Source organism: Geotrypetes seraphini, chromosome 11 (genome assembly GCF_902459505.1).
Source record: "Geotrypetes seraphini chromosome 11, aGeoSer1.1, whole genome shotgun sequence".
Lineage (NCBI taxonomy): Eukaryota > Metazoa > Chordata > Amphibia > Gymnophiona > Dermophiidae > Geotrypetes > Geotrypetes seraphini.
The window spans coordinates 109,887,849-109,906,405 of NC_047094.1; the positions used below are offsets into that span (position 1 = coordinate 109,887,849).

General features: G+C 42.8%; 1 protein-coding gene across 3 annotated transcripts in view; it reads right to left on the minus strand.

Annotated features, from left to right (window-relative positions):
- Positions 1-234: 234 nt before the first annotated feature.
- The window catches only part of SLC9A8 (solute carrier family 9 member A8), a 113,293-nt gene continuing 94,970 nt past the window's right edge, over positions 235-18,557 (minus strand). For all 3 annotated transcript variants that reach the window (XM_033963310.1, XM_033963311.1, XM_033963312.1), the window contains 4 exons: positions 15,111-15,222; positions 11,995-12,215; positions 8,492-8,638; positions 235-3,265 (listed from right to left, as the gene is read on the minus strand). In XM_033963310.1, coding sequence (XP_033819201.1) covers positions 3,158-3,265; positions 8,492-8,638; positions 11,995-12,215; positions 15,111-15,222 — 588 coding nt within the window. In that variant the 3' untranslated portion in view covers positions 235-3,157. The remainder of the gene's footprint in view (positions 3,266-8,491; positions 8,639-11,994; positions 12,216-15,110; positions 15,223-18,557) is intronic.

Below are 18,557 nucleotides of genomic sequence, written 5' to 3' on the forward strand. Positions count from 1 at the left end.
AATTTTTTCCCGCCTACAGAAGTTGTCAGTCGTTGGCAGACCGCCAATGAGTGAGGAAGTGTAAGTGAGCGCCGTCAGATTGACAAAATGACAGAAAAAGTTGAACAATGGTAATGCATTAAATTTTGTGTAAAGTTTGGCAATTCCCAAGTGGAAACAATCTGCAAGATTCAACAGGCCTTCGGGGACAAAACAATGGGCACCACACAGATAAAGGAGTGGTACAATCACTTCAGAGATGGCCACACATCAGTGGAGAGTGAAGCACATTCTTTTAGGCCCTCAACATCCAGAAATGACCAAGTGAGGACCCTGGTGATGCAGGATTGTCGAATCATGATCAGAGAACTTGCAGACGAGGCAAGCGTCAGCTTTGGATCCGTTCATTACATTTTGACTGAGGCTTTGGGCTTCAGGAGAATTTCAGCAATGTTTGTGCCAAAGCTGCTAACAATCGAGCAAAAGCAACTCCGTTTGGAGATCGCACAGGACATGCTGGAGACTGTGAACAGTGATCCCAACTTCCTCAGCACAGCGGGTACGACCCAGAAACCATGTTGATGTCATCACAATGGAAGCATTCAATATCCACGAGGCCAAAAAAAGGCAGGTCTGCAGCAATGCCAAAGTCATGCTGACCATCTTCTTTGCTGACTGTCTTCTTTTGCTCCAATGGCGTGGTTCATCACGAGTAAGCACCACATGGCACAACCATCACCAAAGGGTACTACCAAGAGGTTCTGCGTCGCCTTTGTAATACTGTGAGACGCAAATGATCGGACCTGTGGGCAGCGGGCAATTGGCAGCTCCATCACAATAAAGCACCTGGCCATTCTTCACATTTGATACGGAGTTTCCTGGCCAAACACAACACACCTGTGATTCCTCAGGCTCCCTACTCTCCTGACATGGCTCCGTGTGACTTTTGTCTTTTCCCCAAGCTGAAAATGCACCCTCCCTCCACCCCATCCAATAACTTCAAAATTGCAATAGCAAATGCAAGGTCCGTAAACAACAAAGACATTATTTTAAATGATCTCCTTGCAGACAATAACTGGGACATCCTTCCTAATTACCGAAACCTGGCTTAAAGATAATGACGAAACTACCTTGGGTATGCTTTGCCCACCAGGGTACCAAGCAATAGCTTGCTCACGAACTAACACTAGAGATGGAGGTGTAGCCGCCATCTTTAAATCCAGCCTCAATCCAAGACTGATCGACACCATCACACTAGATGAACTAGAGTGCCTTATCCTCTCAGTGGGTCACAACAGAGACCTCACCTTCGCTTTGATATACAGAGCACCGCAATCTCCAATGTCCATCTTAGATGACCCGCTATCCGTCCTTAGCAAGCTGGTCTTCACATACAACCAGGTCATACTTGGAGATTTTACACTTTGCAAACTACCCAAAAAAGACTGGATCCCCAGCAGACTTCATCATTTCATTATCAGACCTAGGCTTCCAGCAAATGGTCCCCTCGCCCTCAAACAAAATAAAATAAATAAATGTATTTTAGAGACAGATTATATGTATTATTCCGCTATCTTCAATGTATCCCCCCCTTTTTTGTATTACATTTGTTATTGGGGAACTGATAGTTTTCCTTCTTTGGTTTTGCTTAATTTATTTAAGAGAGATAAAACTGTCTGGAGCACTAGATTATCAAGCTGGGAAAGGAATGGTAATCTCACCTGTCCAGGTGTCCATCTAGTGCACCGAGATGATGTAGTTCCAACAAGCAGGGTTAAAGGAGAGAATAGGTAAATGAGGCAGCCTGGTTTTTAGTTCAGCTCTGGAAACAGATGCCTATCCCCCCCGAAAAGCTGATTTGGATGTTGCCAGGGTTGGCCGAGTTGTGCTCCCCATGAAAACTAAGGCTGTCATGGAAGAGCAGAAGGGGGCTTTGATGTTCTATTACACCACAAAAATAAAGAGATGGGAACAGAGCCCCCTAATAAGCAACAGATCAAAACCAAATCAGGGTCAAGTATACATGGGAGGAAAAAGGATCTCAGAAACCTGCCTCAGAAACTGACACAAAGGTAAACTTAGTCTGAAACTTATCAGTTCCAGATTTCAATCATTGATCCTAGAAGAAACCGCTCACTTATTTCAAAACACCTAAATTTCTGTGTCATACTCAAACACCACCTATTAAAAGTGTATAAATTTTAAACCATTTCACCTATTAAAACATTTGTAGTGTGAACATACTAACATTATTACTGACTGTATTCGCACGAGTTTGATTCTCTCAGGTACAACAGGGGTCAGGAGGATGGTGTGGCATAACTCCTCAGAAACAGCCATAAAAAGATGTTAAAAAAATTCAGTCTTCTGCAGACAGACATGCCTCTACATCTGACAGCAGAGAGGTCTTTCTTTGGCACATGGAGCAGTGACAGGGCAAGAAAAGATGATGCCACAGTTAGAGCAGTATAAGTTTGGACACTTGGGCAGATCGAGAGGGCCAAAGAGTCTTCATCCCTTATGCTCTTTTTTTCTGTAAAGCGTGTGTGAGGGGAAGGAGTTGCAGAAAAGCATAATCAATAAACAAAAAATGGTCATCCCATTTCCTTCAACGCCACAAGAAATGGATGAGCGATTCCTAGTGATCTGAAACGCTTCTGTTAATAAGGACAATTTCTGATGTTCACTACCAAAATCAAAGCTTTGAAAAACTACACCTAAACTGCTCTACAGTATTCTGAATCTGGCGTCTATTTCTAGCACAGTCAGAGGTGAAACAGAGAGATACCACTACAATTTATCAGGCCGACTGGGTTTCCATTTCACTTACTGATATAATTAATTTGCGGTCCCAAGAGCTGATCTTCACTTACTAACTTGCTAAAACAAAGAGAATTTTACCACCATTATCTTCTGATAACAGCTTCCAGTTATTTTGGAATCATAAAGACTGCAAGAGCCAGGAGGTAATCTGCTTGAAATTCAAAGAGCAGCTCTTTCTAAAAATAGTGCAAATCGTGGTCATTTCTTTACAGAATGCAGCCAACTAACCACACCACACAAGCTAGCCCAAAGCTGGAAGCTAGCACAACCTATGTGCTTCGGTCCTGTAAAGGGTTCAGTCCTCTTCAGATTCCCCAAAAGTGCTTTGTAAGAATGTCAGAATTGCTTTGTCCCATTAGAGCAGCTCCTGCTCGTCGTCTTCAGATCCAGACGGTCCCTGCCGCACCTCTTCGTACCACTTGTTTGTGAGGCTTTTCATCTGAATTCGACCATGGTGAAGGTCCTGAAGCAAAGGGAAAAAAGAAACAATGACATTTCAAGGTTGATTGCTGTCCTCTGCACACACAACCACTGCAGGCACATATATGCAACATACCTGTTAAGAGTTCACATACAAGACAATTTGTATAGCATTCACATTTTGATCATCCACATGTTCTGTACACCAATCTTATAAACAAGACAGCAGAAATGCAAATACACACCGATATAGGATCCCATATACACACACTTAATATTCCTGGCCCTCTCCTTCAGGGATAAGGTTTATTTATTAATTCAATTTTCTATACCGTTCTCCCAGGAGAGCTCAGAACAGTTTACATGAGATTATTCAGGTACTCAAGTATTTTTCCCTGTCTGTCCCGGTGGGCTCAAAATCCATTTAATGTACCTGGGGCAATGGGGGGGGGAGATTAAGTGACTTGCCCAAGGTCACAAGGAGCAGCGTGGGTTTGAACTCACAACCCCAGGGTGCTGAGGCATAGCTTTAACCACTGCGCCCATCTCCCTTTTAAAAGAAGGGTAGAGGTGCATTCCCGAGGTCTCCTTCCTTTGCTACTCCTTATCTCCCCCCCATGTTCTGAATTTCTTAGCTCAAATGTTAAGCAAAAAGCAATTAAAACAATTTAAAATCAGTCCAAACTACTATCTAGCAAAACCCTAATGAAAGAGTAGCTATTTAATATTCAACACAAAAACATTTTTCTGAATATACATAATGCACAGAACAAACATAAAAGTGGCTAAAAATAAATGCACACAGTCAGTTCTTTAGAACCTTGGGGACATCATAAACCATCTGTAAATCATTGATGTAGCACTTATCTCAAAATGCTGTCTACTGTTGCATAGCTCAATCATAAGAACATAAGAATAGCCTTACTGGGTCAGACCAATGGTCCGTCAAGCCCAGTAGCCCGTTCCCATGATGGCCAATCCAGGTCACTAGTGCCTGGCCAACACCCAAAGAGTAGCAACATTCCAGCATCTCAAAGAATAGCAAGATTCCGGAACCCCAATGAGAGCAACATTTCCAAGCTAAGATTGTGATGTCATAATGTCACATTCCACAGCGCTTCAGCGCCAACCTCATCAGTGATGTAACAATGGCTTAATTGTCCTATACTTGGTTCACGTAAGAACATAAGAATAGCCATACTGGGTCAGACCAATGGTCCCATCAAGCCTGGTAGCCCGTTCCCACAGTGGCCAATCCAAGTCACTAGTATTTGGACAAAACCCAAGGAGTAGCAATATTCCATGCCATTGATCCAGGGCAAGCAGTGGCTTCTCCCATGTCTCTCTCAATAACAGACTATGGACTTTCCCTCAAGGAACTTGACCAAATCTTTCTTCAAACCAGCTACGCTATCTGCTCTTACCACAACCTCTGGGCTAAGATGCGTCTAGTTCGACAGGAAACGGTGGCAATCTTCTAGTGTCTGTCTAGTTCTTTTTTTGGCGTCCGTCTGTCAGCATTTTTCTAGTGCTTTCTACTGAACAGGGCAGTAGCTCTATAAAGAAAATCATTGGGCGATAATAATTTAGCGCATGCTGCATTCCTTTATTTACCACAAATAAGACTGCTGCACATAATGCAGAAAAAGACATCCATCTGGCTGGCTTGGGCCAGATATGTGATCATCTGCTCTTATCATGCTGCCCATCAACGTAAACCAGAATGAAACCTGAGAAAAGTCTCCACTACGTAACGTTTAGGGAAACAAAACTTTAAACCACAGCTCTTCCTGCTGGGAATGAGAACAGTGTTACTGTTGTAGCACTTTCATTTATTTAGACACAAAAGCTTCAGAACACATTGTTTTGTTTGAGTTTCCAGGCTGTCTGTCTCAACACACCCAGACCCATATAAATAGCCAACATATTAGAGAATGACATGGTGACAAAATTCATCACCGTTCCCGTCCCCACGGATAACTGCGGGAAACCATCTTCATGTCATTCTTTAAGGAGAGAGGGAAGAATCAGAGTATGAATGGCCACAACCACTGACCCACAAGCTTTGCTTTGAAGAATGCTGGTGTAGAAGGACTGAGGTTGAAATAGACACTACAGAATGACAGTCTCTGGTATCCAGAGCAGATATTGTGATGTCATAATGCCTCATTCCACCAGTGCCTAAGAGCCAACCTCATCAGTGATGTCACAATCGCTTCATTATCCTATACTTGGCTCCCATAAGAATCAGAGTATGAATGGCCACAACCACTGACCCACAAGCTTTGCTTTGAAGAATGCTGGTGTAGAAGGACTGAGGTTGAAATAGACACTAGAAAATGACATGGGATTATTTCCCATGGTTATCCGCGGGGACGGGAACGGTGATGAATTTTGTCACCGTGTCATTCTCTACAATATATCTCAAACCCATAAAAAGGTCAGAAACAAGACATCAAATCGGCACAAAGACATATCTTTTCTACGTCATATTAGAGAACCAATAATTTGTTTTTTTAAAATTTAAAATTTACTATCCTGCCTTTAATTGTGATAGTAGAGCAAGGCAATACGCAATCTACAACTTAAATACTAGACAGGAACTATAAATGGTGATAGAATAGAACCAGCCGTACTAAGCACACACACATACCAACAACATAAACAGACAAAAGGAGGAAAGGGGAACTGAAACAAGGATTCCTGAAATCACAGCCGTCAGTTTCCATCTCATTAGTGTGTTCACTGCAATTCTGGAATTCTTCAGGGAAGACTCACTACGAATGGCTAAAGGTAAAGAATCAAAATATATTCAGAAAATCCCACTGTGCCAGAGGTTATCAAGACAATTTCTTAAAATTAACGGAGAAATGACCTCAGTTCTTTCCAGGGATAGTTGTCACCTGGAAAAACTCTATGTTAGCTATACAGCTACATAGGAAAAAGCATCCTTGGTCTACAAAAGATCCGTATAGCATTTAATTGTTCATAACTTTTATCTGTGCTTTATATAACAGATTTCTTTAGCAAATGATAAGAAACAAACACTTATCTTTAAATGTATTCTATCCTCTGGACGTGGTACAAATCTTAGCAGTTCACAATTTTCTTCTCCCGGTGTTGCTGTAACAATATCGCACCTATAGAATTCCCGACAGGCCCTGTTTCGCGTTTACTGCTGCATCAGGGGAAATTATTGAAAAAAAATGAGCTACCGCTTCAATGATCCTTTTTCCAGAATTCTTCGTCCAGAGGATAGAACACATGTAAAGATAAGTGTTTGTTTCTTATCATTTGCTAAAGAAATCTGTTATATAAAGCACGGATAAAAGTTATGAACAATTAAATACTAAACAAAGCTTTTGTAGACCAAGGATGTTTTTTCCTATGTAGCTGAACAGCTAACAGAGTTTTTCCAGGTGACAACTATCCCTGGAAAGAATTGAGGTCATTTCTCCGTTAATGGTAAGAAATTGTCTTGATAACCTCTGGCACAGTGGGTTTTTCTGAATATATTTTGTGTGGTTATGTGATTTTTGGATATTCAACTTGGATTTATTTATTTTTGTAAAGGTTATGAGTTCCATAATGCTGGAGTTGTGAAAAACAAAGCACTGCGTCGTGTGGATTCCAGATGAGCATATCAGGTAAGGATAAAATCTGCCAGGGATCATTTATGGACTGGAATGTATGAAATAGTGAAACAAGGAAGATATTTGGGTAAATCTTTATTCTCAGTTTATCCTCTTTCCTCACAATTGTTGTAGAAAAAAAAATCATATTTCAAATAGGAATCATCATAACATTACATTCTGACAAAGGCAATAAAGGAGCAGATATCGAATCTGTGGCAGTAGCCGCTCACAGCCGTGGACTGAACTAACCCTGAACCGGCTCCTGATACTGAATATTCATGTATGTGCACTGAGCCAGAAATTCCCTGGGCACTGGCCCATATTCAGACTTGTGCCTGACTAACTTGGCTCAAAGTTAGGACCCACTTTTTCCTGTCCTAACTTTATATGCTTATTTAGCCAATTATTGAACAGAGTATTACTGTCAGTTGGCTAAATTGTGGCTCCACCCAAACTCTGCCCCTAACCTAACCAGTTAGGGAATGGCTGGTTGACGGAGATGTTCATTGGTTAAGTGCCAATGAATATTGCATGCCGGGTCACTCAGTGGAGTTTAACTGGGTAGGAGCTTCTCATGCACAGTTAAACCTCTTCGAATATTGGGCCTAACACATAAAAAAATGCATTCTCTTTATTGTAAGAAAACTAACTTCCAAAACTACTTTGTGATCTCATCAGCTGTGCAACACATCAATCGATTAATTACAACAGCTTGAAAGAATGGTTTTTGCTTGCACTGTTAAGTCGAAGAAAAAATAAAGATGGTGGATTCTACTAAAAGCATCCAAGTCTACTCTTACAAGGACATTTCTTCTGCATCTGGAAAGGAAAAGAAGAGCGCTAAAAATTAGTAAATATCAAAGAATATTTAAGTAGATGAGTGTAAAGAACTCTCTCTTTTATTTATGCCAATTGGAAAGCATATATTTCCTTATTCCCAGAAGCATCAGTGATTTTCAAACAGTGTGAACATGTCCAGTTTACTGTAACAACACACCTGTTATGGAAAAAGAGTTATTTCCTGTTAGAATGATCCCAGATCTACTAGCTCCATAAAGGATAGAAATAAAATTGTGTTCTCTCCATTTTTAGGTTATTCTTCCTTGCCACAGGTTGCTCATCTCTTCAAACGACTTGAATAAAGTCAGACCAGCTCTTAGATTTAATTCTTAGCCCAGAATAAGATGGCTCATTTGTGTTAATTCTTCCCATTGTATGTGAAGAAAATAGTCTTCCCCCATCCAAACCTCAAAGATACCGATTTCCTAAGGACTCCCACATCACCATCCTGCTACCAAGCCACTTTTAATCCTTTCAACTTCAACATAATTGTATCCAGGAGTGTTCTGAGCCAGATTCGTGTACTGTGCGACATACCTCCTAGAGCCCCCAGCCCACCTACTTTGCACGGCCATTGCAGGGGACACAATGGAAGGAAAGCAATTTTTGCATCCTCAGTTCCCTTGCACCCTGTTCTTAGGATGGCCTGATTTTATTTTTGTTCCATTCCAAATCACATATTGCCCAACAAAATGATGATACAAACATACAACTGTGAATTAGCAAGTTCATTCTTTTTGGTTCTATTTTTCCCCTTGTTGCTGAAAATAAAGACTTATAGAAACATATAGTACCTCTTGAGTTAGTCTTCGAGTGAAAAAAGGGTTCAAATACTTGGCATCGAACCACAAAAAGCCTTTGAGATCCTGCCACTTAATGTAATGGGCTTCATACTCTTCCTCGGTGAGTTCGGACAAGTGCTCTGATTCAATAGTATTACCCTAAAAATAACAGAGAGAGGCATGTATGTTGATGTTTATATGTGAATACAAAGTGCTATAGAATCAATATTAATATTAATTTATGTTTAAGACCCAGTCTGAACAGGTTAAGGCAGTTTAAAAAATTAGTACGTATGTGTAAGCTTGAAAACTTTTGGATGCCCTCGGAGCTTTCTCGTATTCACACTGTGGCTCTTTACATGAAAAAGGTTGGAAACCACCGGTTTAAGGGTAATTTATAAAATCATTTTCATGTGCATGTAACATGACAAACACAGAGGATCCATATATAGCAGGATGGAATCAAAGCAAAACATAAATGTGTCTTCCATAATTCAAAAAAAGGCACAGATAGGGGTAACCTGCCCAGATGAAGTATATAATTCCAGACACATTACTGGACAGACTACTAGACGGATCAGACTGGTCTTTATCTGTTATCAACTGGTACAAAAGCAGGCTCCATATATGACATGATGATACATACTTCGCTAGTAGGCAGAGCATAGGTGGAGTTTGCAAGTATGATTGTTAAGTTATAAAATATGGCAATAATGTAGGCACAGACATTTAACATCTGTTAAAAAAGGTAGCTGCAACTTCTTCCACTTCCGCTGGTAATCTAGAAGGATACATAGTTGCCTAAGTGTCTTTATAAAATAGTCCTTAAGTGGGTGTCTCCTTGCCCTATTACACTAGACACCATATAATAAAATGACCCTCTTTGGGCTAGATTCAGTGCTAAGTGCTATTCTACTGTATAACGGGCAATCAAAGAGGAGCCAATTTCGGCATTCACTTTTGGGCACCAGGACATATGCCTGTTGAAACCAGGTATAATTCCCAGCACTCAATTCGGGCACACATCCCTGGTATTCTGCACTTCTTCGAAGGAATTAACAAATGGATGAAGGGGCCCCCATAGACATTGTATACTTGGATTTCCAAAAAGCCTTTGATAAGGTATCCCATGAACACCTACTATGGAAACTGAAGAACCATGGGGTGGAAGGAGATGTACACAGATGGATCAAAAATTGATTGGCAGATAGGAAGCAAAGGGTAGGAGTGAAGGGACACTACTCAGACTGGAGATGGGTCACGAGTGGTGTTCTGCAGGGGTCGGTACTGAGAGGAAGAGAGAAAATACGGTGAACTCTGGTATGAAGGAAAAATACACTCATTAAGTCCTTGTATGATACAGGTGAAGCACAGTAAGTCCTTTGGAGAATACTAAAGGTGAAGAAACCAGACATCAAAATGAGAAAAATCCCCTTTCTCTCCTTCTGCTCTAGCAATTCAATATATTAAGAAAATAAAAGACATTTCTGACTACATTTGCCAGATGTCACATACTGGTTGGGGAATAACCTACTGAGCTAAGCGAAACTTATGAAGAGGAACAAACAAGCAATGCTTAACTCTTTTGCATGGCAGCAGGGCCTCACACCTGTTATGATGAACAAATCTCATGATCAAGAATAGAATTCTCGAGAATTACATTTAGTAAGACGTGTCTTGTGATAAAAGGGCGGAGGGATGAGGCTCGGAAGTTGCTGATATGGTAGATTAAAGGGACACTTGCGGGAAAAGGTTAGGCCTTACAGTAAACTGGACATACGTATAGCGTGACACAAATGTATAAACCAATAAATGAATTTACAGATGTAATGACATGCAAGAAAATAACCAATAAAGATGTATCATGTGATTTAGACCAACGTGGTGCTGACCACTTAGAAATGTATAAAAACAGGCATTTAAGAGGAAGTAAACAGAACAGACATCAGAGGATCCTCAGGCCTGAAGATCACATTCTGTTACTCTATATGCTGAATGATTTATTCTTGTAAACTGTTACTGATTTGCTAATAAATATCCTTATTGATTGATACCAGTATTTAGAGTGTGAGGTCTCTATCTCAGTGTAGGTTCCGACAGCGGCCTATTTCAGTACTCGGACCACTGTTGTTCAATGTATTTATCAATGACCTAGAAACAGGGACAAAGTGCAAGGTTATAAAATTTGCAGATGACACAAAACTTTTTAGTGGGGTTAGGACTAAAGACGACTGTGAAGATTTACAAAGGGACCTGAACAAACTGGGAGAATGGGCGAATAAATGGCAGATGAACTTTAATGTAGAGAAATGTTAAAGTCTTGCATGTAGGAAACAGAAACTCGATGTACAGCTATACGATGGGAGGGCTGGTAATGGGTGAAAGTAGCCTAGAGAAGGACTTAGGGGTACTGGTTGATAAAACGATGAAGCCGTTGGCACAGTGCACAGTGGCCTCAAAGAAGGCGAACAGAATGCTAGGTATTATCAAGAAAGGTATTACAACCAGAACGAAGGATGTTATCCTGCCGTTATATCAGGCGATGGTGCGCCCGCATCTGGAGTACTGCATCCAATACTGGTCGCCGTACCTCAAGAAGGATATGGTGATACTCGAGAGGGTTCAGAAAAGAGCGACATGACTGATAAAGGGTATGGAAAACCTTTCATATGCTGAAAGATTAGAGAAACTGGGGCTCTTTTCCCTAAAAAAGCGGAGACTTAGAGGGGATATGATAGAGACTTACAAGATCATGAAGGGCATAGAGAAAGTGGAGAGGGACAGATTCTTCAAACTTTCAAAAACTTCAAGAACAAGAGGACATTCAGAAAAATTGAGAGGGGACAGATTCAGAACCAATGCTAGGAAGTTCTTCTTCACCCAAAGGGTGGTGGACACCTGGAATACACTTCCAGAGGGAGTGATAGAACAGAGTACGCTATTGGGTTTCAAGAAGGGATTAGAGATTTTCTGAAGGAAAAGGTGATTGAAGGGTATAGATAGAGAAATACTATACAGATCCTGGACATGATGGGCCGCCGCGTGAGCGGACTGCTGGGCACGATGGACCTCTGGTCTGACCCAGCAGAGGCATTGCTTATGTTCTTATTCCTGTATTCCATAGATATCAGTTTGGAATATTTCTTAGTCTAAATTCATATTCAGGCATATACCTTCTTCATGCCAGGCCTATTTGGAATCAACCGCTCCCTTTCCCTGGAATTTTCTTTCTCCGGCTTTGCATACAGAGCAATCTTTTATGAAATTTTGTTTGGCCCTCAAGACTCCTTTTTCTGAGAAAGTCTATGGTACTTGGACAGCTAACTAGAAAGCAAAGGACAGATTATCTTGTTCTACAATCATTTTTTTTTGTATTTTCTATCCTGCTTAAGAATTTGGCATTGCTTTCTTCATTTTTAAATATTGTTTTGTGTGTTATGTAAACCGTTCTGTTATTGTTCGACAGAAGTGTGGTATGGCAAGTTTAATAAACCATAAAACAAAATGAAACAAACCATTTTTTCTGTTTTGCTCAAATTAACATCTTTCTTGTTTCTCCTTCGCGCTTTTGAATCTTCGATGTCGATCAGTCTAATGAGTGGCATTGTCCCTCCTCCCAACAGCAAAATTGTGAACAAAACAATAATTATAGTTGTCGTCCCGATAAGCTGCCGTTTTTCTATTGGCTCCAAACCCAAATGAAGACTGAGAGCATATGGAATGGCCCCTCGTAAACCTATCCAAAGAGGCAAATGAAGAATACAATTAAATACTCTTCACAACTTTCTCTCTTCATAAAGGTGGTTAGCAAATCCAAATAAATAGTCAACACATTCATTATTCATTTCAAATTGCTTATTTTTTCTTAACCCAACATGTCAGTTTCAGTCAGATTCTGCTCAACTTACTCCATCATTCCTGCCATCCAAATGTCACTATAAAAGTTTTTGCCAAAAATTACAGATGCTCATAGCAAGATATGAAATTGTACATCTGTGAAAATATAATAAACTAGTCTTTAAGCCCGTTACATTATCAGGTGCTAGAATAGATGTGTGTATGTCTTTCTTTCTCTCTCTCTCATTGGCTGCTTTCTGTCTGTCTGTCTTTCTCTTCCTTTCTTTCTTTCTGTCTCTCTCTTTCCTCAGCTGTCCACCCCCCCTTGCCTGCTCCCCCTGTCCAGCAGTAGCCTTTCTCCCTTTCTTTTACCTTCCCCGTGTCCAGCAGCACCCCTTCCCTGCTCCCCCTTGTCCAGCAGTAGGCTTTCTCCCTTCCTTTTACCCCCCTCCACACCTGTCCAGCAGCATCTCTTCCCTGCTCCCCCTCCACTTCCCTGAGCATTTGAGAATGTTTACCAGCATGGGACATCTCACGACACCCTCCAGCCAATCCTCTAGGCATCAACTATCAGCAGTGAAACCGCCACCGCCACTCAAATGCCTGCAGTGCCAACAGCCGTCGCAAGCCACCGCACACGCCTCAAGCTGTCATGCGCCATAAATAGAATACGGTCATGGAAGGACACAGCACGCTGTCATGGATCACAAAACCCTAAGTGCGCATGCGTGCTTAGGGTTTTATTAGAGAGGATTTTCAGGAAAAAAGAGACATGAGAAACAGAGCTCTCTCCAGAGGCAATGAGGTCAGTATCTGAAAGTGAGGCTTCAGCTGTCCAAGTCAAATGCACCGACTGGTTAACTTCAGCTGTCCAGATCAAATGCACCGACTGGCTGATTTCAGCTGTCCAGGTCAAATGCACCGAGTGGCTAACTTCAGCTGTCCAGCTCAAATGCACCAAGTGGCTAACTTCAGTTGTCCAGGTCAAATGCATCGAGTGGCTAACTTCAGCTGTCCAGGTCAAATGCACCAAGTGGCTAACTTCAGCTGTCCAGGTCAAATGCACCAAGTGGCTAACTTCAGCTGTCCAGGTCAAATGCACCGGAGTGGCTAATTTCAGGACACTAAATTTCACCAGGTACCTATAACTAGCCAGTCAAATTTCTAAGAGAGCTGGCGAGAGAGGGTTGGGCAGGTGCTAGCCATCCAACTTGGCTGACCAAGTCCCATTTCCCTTTCTCTGAAGCTAGTCAGGCTGAGAGGCCCAAAGCCTTCATAGGATGCTGCTGGCTGCTTTAGGAGCCCCCTTTCTCCTAGCCAAAAGCAAACTGCAAATTGGTTTCTAGCAAAGTTGTGGTTCCACTATCCAATCCACCTTGCGCCTATTTGTGTTCTTGGGTCATGCGTTTGCTATACAGTGTTCCCCTGGTTGTTCGCGGTCGGCGGTTTGCGGTCCCGGTCATTCGCGGTATTTTCGGACTGCGAACCGCCGACAAGAAGAGGGCAGCGGGAGAGGCAGGAGAGAGCAGCCGGAGCGCTGCGAGTGCAGGAAATCACTCACGGTTCGTTCCAACCGCCTCTTCCTGCACGAAGTTGGGCCTTATCCAATCAGGAGCTGCTTTGACACGCAGCTCCTGATTGGATAATGCCCGACTTCGTGCAGGTAGAGGTGGTCGGAGAGAACTGCGAGTGATTTCCTGCACTCGCAGCGCTTCAGCTGCTCTCCTGCTGCCCTCTTAAGGCTCCCCCATGAAAAACCATATTCGCGGTTTTTCGAGATTTGCGGGGGTTCCTAGAACGGAACCCCCGCGAATCTCGGGGGGAGCTCTGTACTGCCTTTCTGTGGTTCTGCTACAATCCTCTCTCACAAACAGTTAAAAAGAAGCCCAAACAAGGTGGTGCTCTCCCCTTCTGCTCCCCGCCAAAAAGAGATGAGGATTTCAGTGGCGTAGCGAAGATGAGAGGCACCCGGGGTAGTGGCATCCCTCCACCGCCCTCATCTCTGCCCACCCCTATGCTCCTCCCCCGACTGCCCCGCACGCCACCCCCCTTCCTTTCCCCTTACCTCTGGTTGAAGTTGTTGCTCGCGGTGGTCAACATGCTCCTCGCAATCCAATCGACTCTCCCTCTGAAGTCACTTCCTATGCACGGTGCCCAGAAGTGACGTCAGCGGGAGCACCGACAGGGTCGTGAAGAGCATGTTGACCGCCGCGAGCAACAACTTCAACTAGAGTTATGGGGGAAAGGAAGGGGGGGCGTGCTTGTGTAGGGGAGGAATGGGAAGAGGCGGGGAGGGGGATAGAGAGGAGGAGGGGTGCCAGTGCCCCCACTAACATGGCACCCGGGGTGGACTGCCCCCCTTGTCCCACCCCCTTACGACGCCACTGCATGATTTTATTCTTCTGTCCCCGACTCCCTGCCAGTCCCTATAGAAGCCACTTAACCTTCCTCTGCCAAAATGCAACTTAGATGTCGCACACGAAACTTAAAAGTATCTGTAAGATAAAAAAAAAGTAATACAATTGAACAGGATAAAAATGGCCAATATGCGCTAAACCAACCCCCCCCCCCCCCCACACACACACACACACACCCCGTAGCTCTGCTTTTTGTAAATGATTCATCTGTTTTAACAAAACAGCTGGGGTAGCAGATTCAGCAAAGATCCCCCCAAAACAGGACCTCACATATTTCCCCCCTCCCCGCACCAAAGATTCTACAAAAAAAGAGACCTGACCAACATATTGTGATATTACATTTAAATTATAGTCCGCTATATTTCTATTATATTTACCACTGAACCACATGATGAACATCATTTTAGGAGTGATCTTATGATCCCGAAAGAAATTCAGGAGGAAGGAAAGTGGAAAAATATTCACCGCTCGGCCCAACAGAACAAGCACCTGTGAATGGAAACAAGTTCGCTAAATTAGCAAAATGAGGAGTTTAATCAATGCTTATTTTACTGTACTTCACCCTATTTCTGCTTAGTGGCTAGTGTGGCTAGATAAACTGGATGGGCCATTGGGTCTTTATCTGCCATCATGTTTTTCTTTTTCTAATTCTACTGTGATCTATTTATTTTACGGACTTATATCCTGCCTAAAACCCAATTGGTCTACTAAATAAACATACAATGTAATAACAGGACACAAATCTTGAAAATCAATGTGTCAACTTTCTGAGCATGGCAGCCAATGAAGAGATGTTAAATGATGTGAAATAAAAAGTCAATACAGCCAGTCAACAAACCAGTAGCATAGCTAGACAACCAATTTTGATCAGATCTCAGCCTAAAGGGGCAGGGCGGGCCCGCCCTGGAAGACTGCAACTGCACAAACATGCCATCCAGTCCTACCTGACCACCACCTCTGGAGCTGGGGTTGCAGGAGGCGGAGACTCATTCTTCCTTGGAGGCGGTGCACTGGGCTGTACGTGCAGTGCCGCTATGAGCGGGACCAGCACAGCAGACTGCCCCTGTTGCCATGCATGTTCACGCCATGAGAGAGACAGGGCGGACCAGAGCCAAAATTAGGCGGGCAAGGCCTGCCCATAGCTATGCCTCTGCAACCAACATGGGGCAGATTACGAAGGGTCCCACAAGATGCTGTATCACAAAATATAGTACAGTGCTCATATTCCACAATTTCCATCCCTGTGGTTCAATAGACATAGATTAAGAAAATAAAATTCAAAGTTATATTCTTCTTTGGGCCTTTTCTGGTGCCACTGTGTCTTTTTTGGGATCGAGAGGCCAGGGCTGAGCACAGTGCTTAAGGTGGGGTCGCGCCACTGAGCGATGCAGGGACATGGTGGCTCTGACGGAATCTAAGTCATGCAATAGAATTTTGAACGGATTGAAGGGGAGAGAGATGGTTGAGTGGAAGTCCTGAGAGAAGCAAGTTGCAGTAATCTAAGTGAGAGGTGATGAGAGTGTGGATAAGGGTTTTGGTAGTGTGGTAAGGGCTTTTGTAGTGTGTTCAGAAAGACAAGGTCAAATTTTGGTAATATTATAGAGGAAGAAGTGAGAGGCTTTAGTGGATTGGTGGATCTGAGAGGAGAAGGAGAAAGAGGAGTCAAAGATGACCCTTTGGTTGCGAGCTGACAAAACAGGGAAGAGGAGGGGCCTTAGGCGCCAGAGCCAACCGGAGTCTTAGACCTCCTTCCCAGCGCATTCTGCATCTGGCCTAAGACTCCGATTGGCCAGATACCTAAAGTCACTCCAATGGGCGTGGCCTTAGGGATCTGGCCAGGGGATATTGCCTGCCAGGGATTGTTTCGGAGTTTGTGGCAGGCGGGATTGGGCATCCCTCCTGCCACGGACAGTATGGGGGGGGGTGGTTTCGAGGGTGGTGGCGGGAGGGAGTGGACATCCTTCCTGCTGGCCAACTTGCTCCCTGCTGCAGCTGCTCAGTTGATCACGGCAGGGAGATTTCCTTGCCGCGATCAGTTCAGTAGCCGCATCTATTTGAAATGTAGGCCAGCATTTTAATGACCTACATTTCAGGTGCCTATTGCAGGCCTAGGGAAATGCCTAGGGCCACTTAAGCTCTTCTAAGGCCACATCTAGGCAAAACCAGGCCAAGCTTTGGGTGAGCTTAAGCTTCCCTAAGCGCCTCTCTGCACCTGCGACAAGACACCTACAGTGTAGGCAGCCTACTTCAGGTTTGTTTATTTTTTTTAGAAAACATCCTTCCTAATTGGCTATTTAGACATCGGTAGGACACCTACCACTACCTACAATCGGGACGCCGTTTATAGAATTTGGTCCATACTGTATATGCGGGAATTCTACAAATGGCACTCATAAATAGAATAGGGCTTAAGCCAATTCTCTGGGCACCAGATTTATGCTTGCTGAAACCCGGTGTAAATCCTGGCCCCCAAGTTGGGTGTGCTGACCTTTATTCTATAACGCTGTGCACAACTTTTTGGAATACTCCCGACCCGCCCATGCGTCCCCTTTTGGGTTGCACGCTACGGGATTTAGGTGCCCAGTGTTACAGAATAATGCGCAGCCAGATGCAAATTAACATTAGCATCCAACTATTGATGGTTAGCTGCTTGCTAAATGAGCGTACCCAAATGTAGGTACCATATATAGAATCCGGGGGAGACCTGCATATCAAATAGAAGCCAAGCTGATCCCTTGTTAATATTATTCTGCTATAAAATCAGCTCCCATCTATCCAAACCCCTTTATCTGCACTTAACCTGGAATAGAAGAACTCTTCCTCAAATTTCAGATTCATAAATAAACCAAACATGACTATATAAAGCTAACTCTAAAGCCAAAATCGAAGCCTAAACAGAGATGTGTATCAAGAACTCTACGAACCATTAGAAGAGATGGGAGACATTCAAAGCAAGCTCTCTATTTCCGTAGGGACAGTTAATGGCTATGTATCATGACTAACTCAGCTTGCTAACTCTTGGTTATCATTTTAAATCCAGAAAAGGCTGGCTGCAATCCAAAACCCCTCTATATAAAAGGCTTTGGTGGTCTTAGTGAAATGAGCTCGCTTCAGTTGAGTTTCCCAGTGTACCCCAGGAAAACCTCTTGCACTGTATTTTAAGGACGTGTGCAGGCAAAACAAAACTAATAGGTTCATTTTCACATTCATTTTAATAATAATTTTTCTGCACGTGCTATTTCAGAATATACTAATTTACTTACTGTGCACTAATTTGTTGGTTAGTGGGTATTAAATCAACGCAAACATTAAAAATTTTAAGGCATGTTAATGAACTGAATGCTCCCTAACAAATGCACATCCCCTACGAGATAGTAATTGGCCCCCTGGTGGCAATCAGAATGGAATAACGAAAGGTATGGAAGCAAAGTTCTTTCTCTGAAAAGGAGGCTTTTATAGCATACAGTACATCAAAAGTATGGGTAGGAAGTTTGTTCTGCTCTGAAGATTAAAAAAAAAAAAAAAAGAGTACTACTGACCAGCAGTTCTTCACAGTCATTCAATTTGAAAGAGGATGATGAATGGTGACATTACAGCTTCATAATACTCATTTCCCATCCATGAAATCGAACTCTGACAGCAAGATTTCTGGAAATGTGGTCTCCTGTAACCACTTCTATTATGTCCTCAAGGGATTTTGCACTCATTTATTTTCTTATCTCATATGTCTGCCATGTTTCTTTTTGTTGATAGTTGGTTTTATGTTGAACTTAGAAAGCAATCAAGTTTGTTGAACTTAGAAAAAGAAGTCCTACAGCACTTAG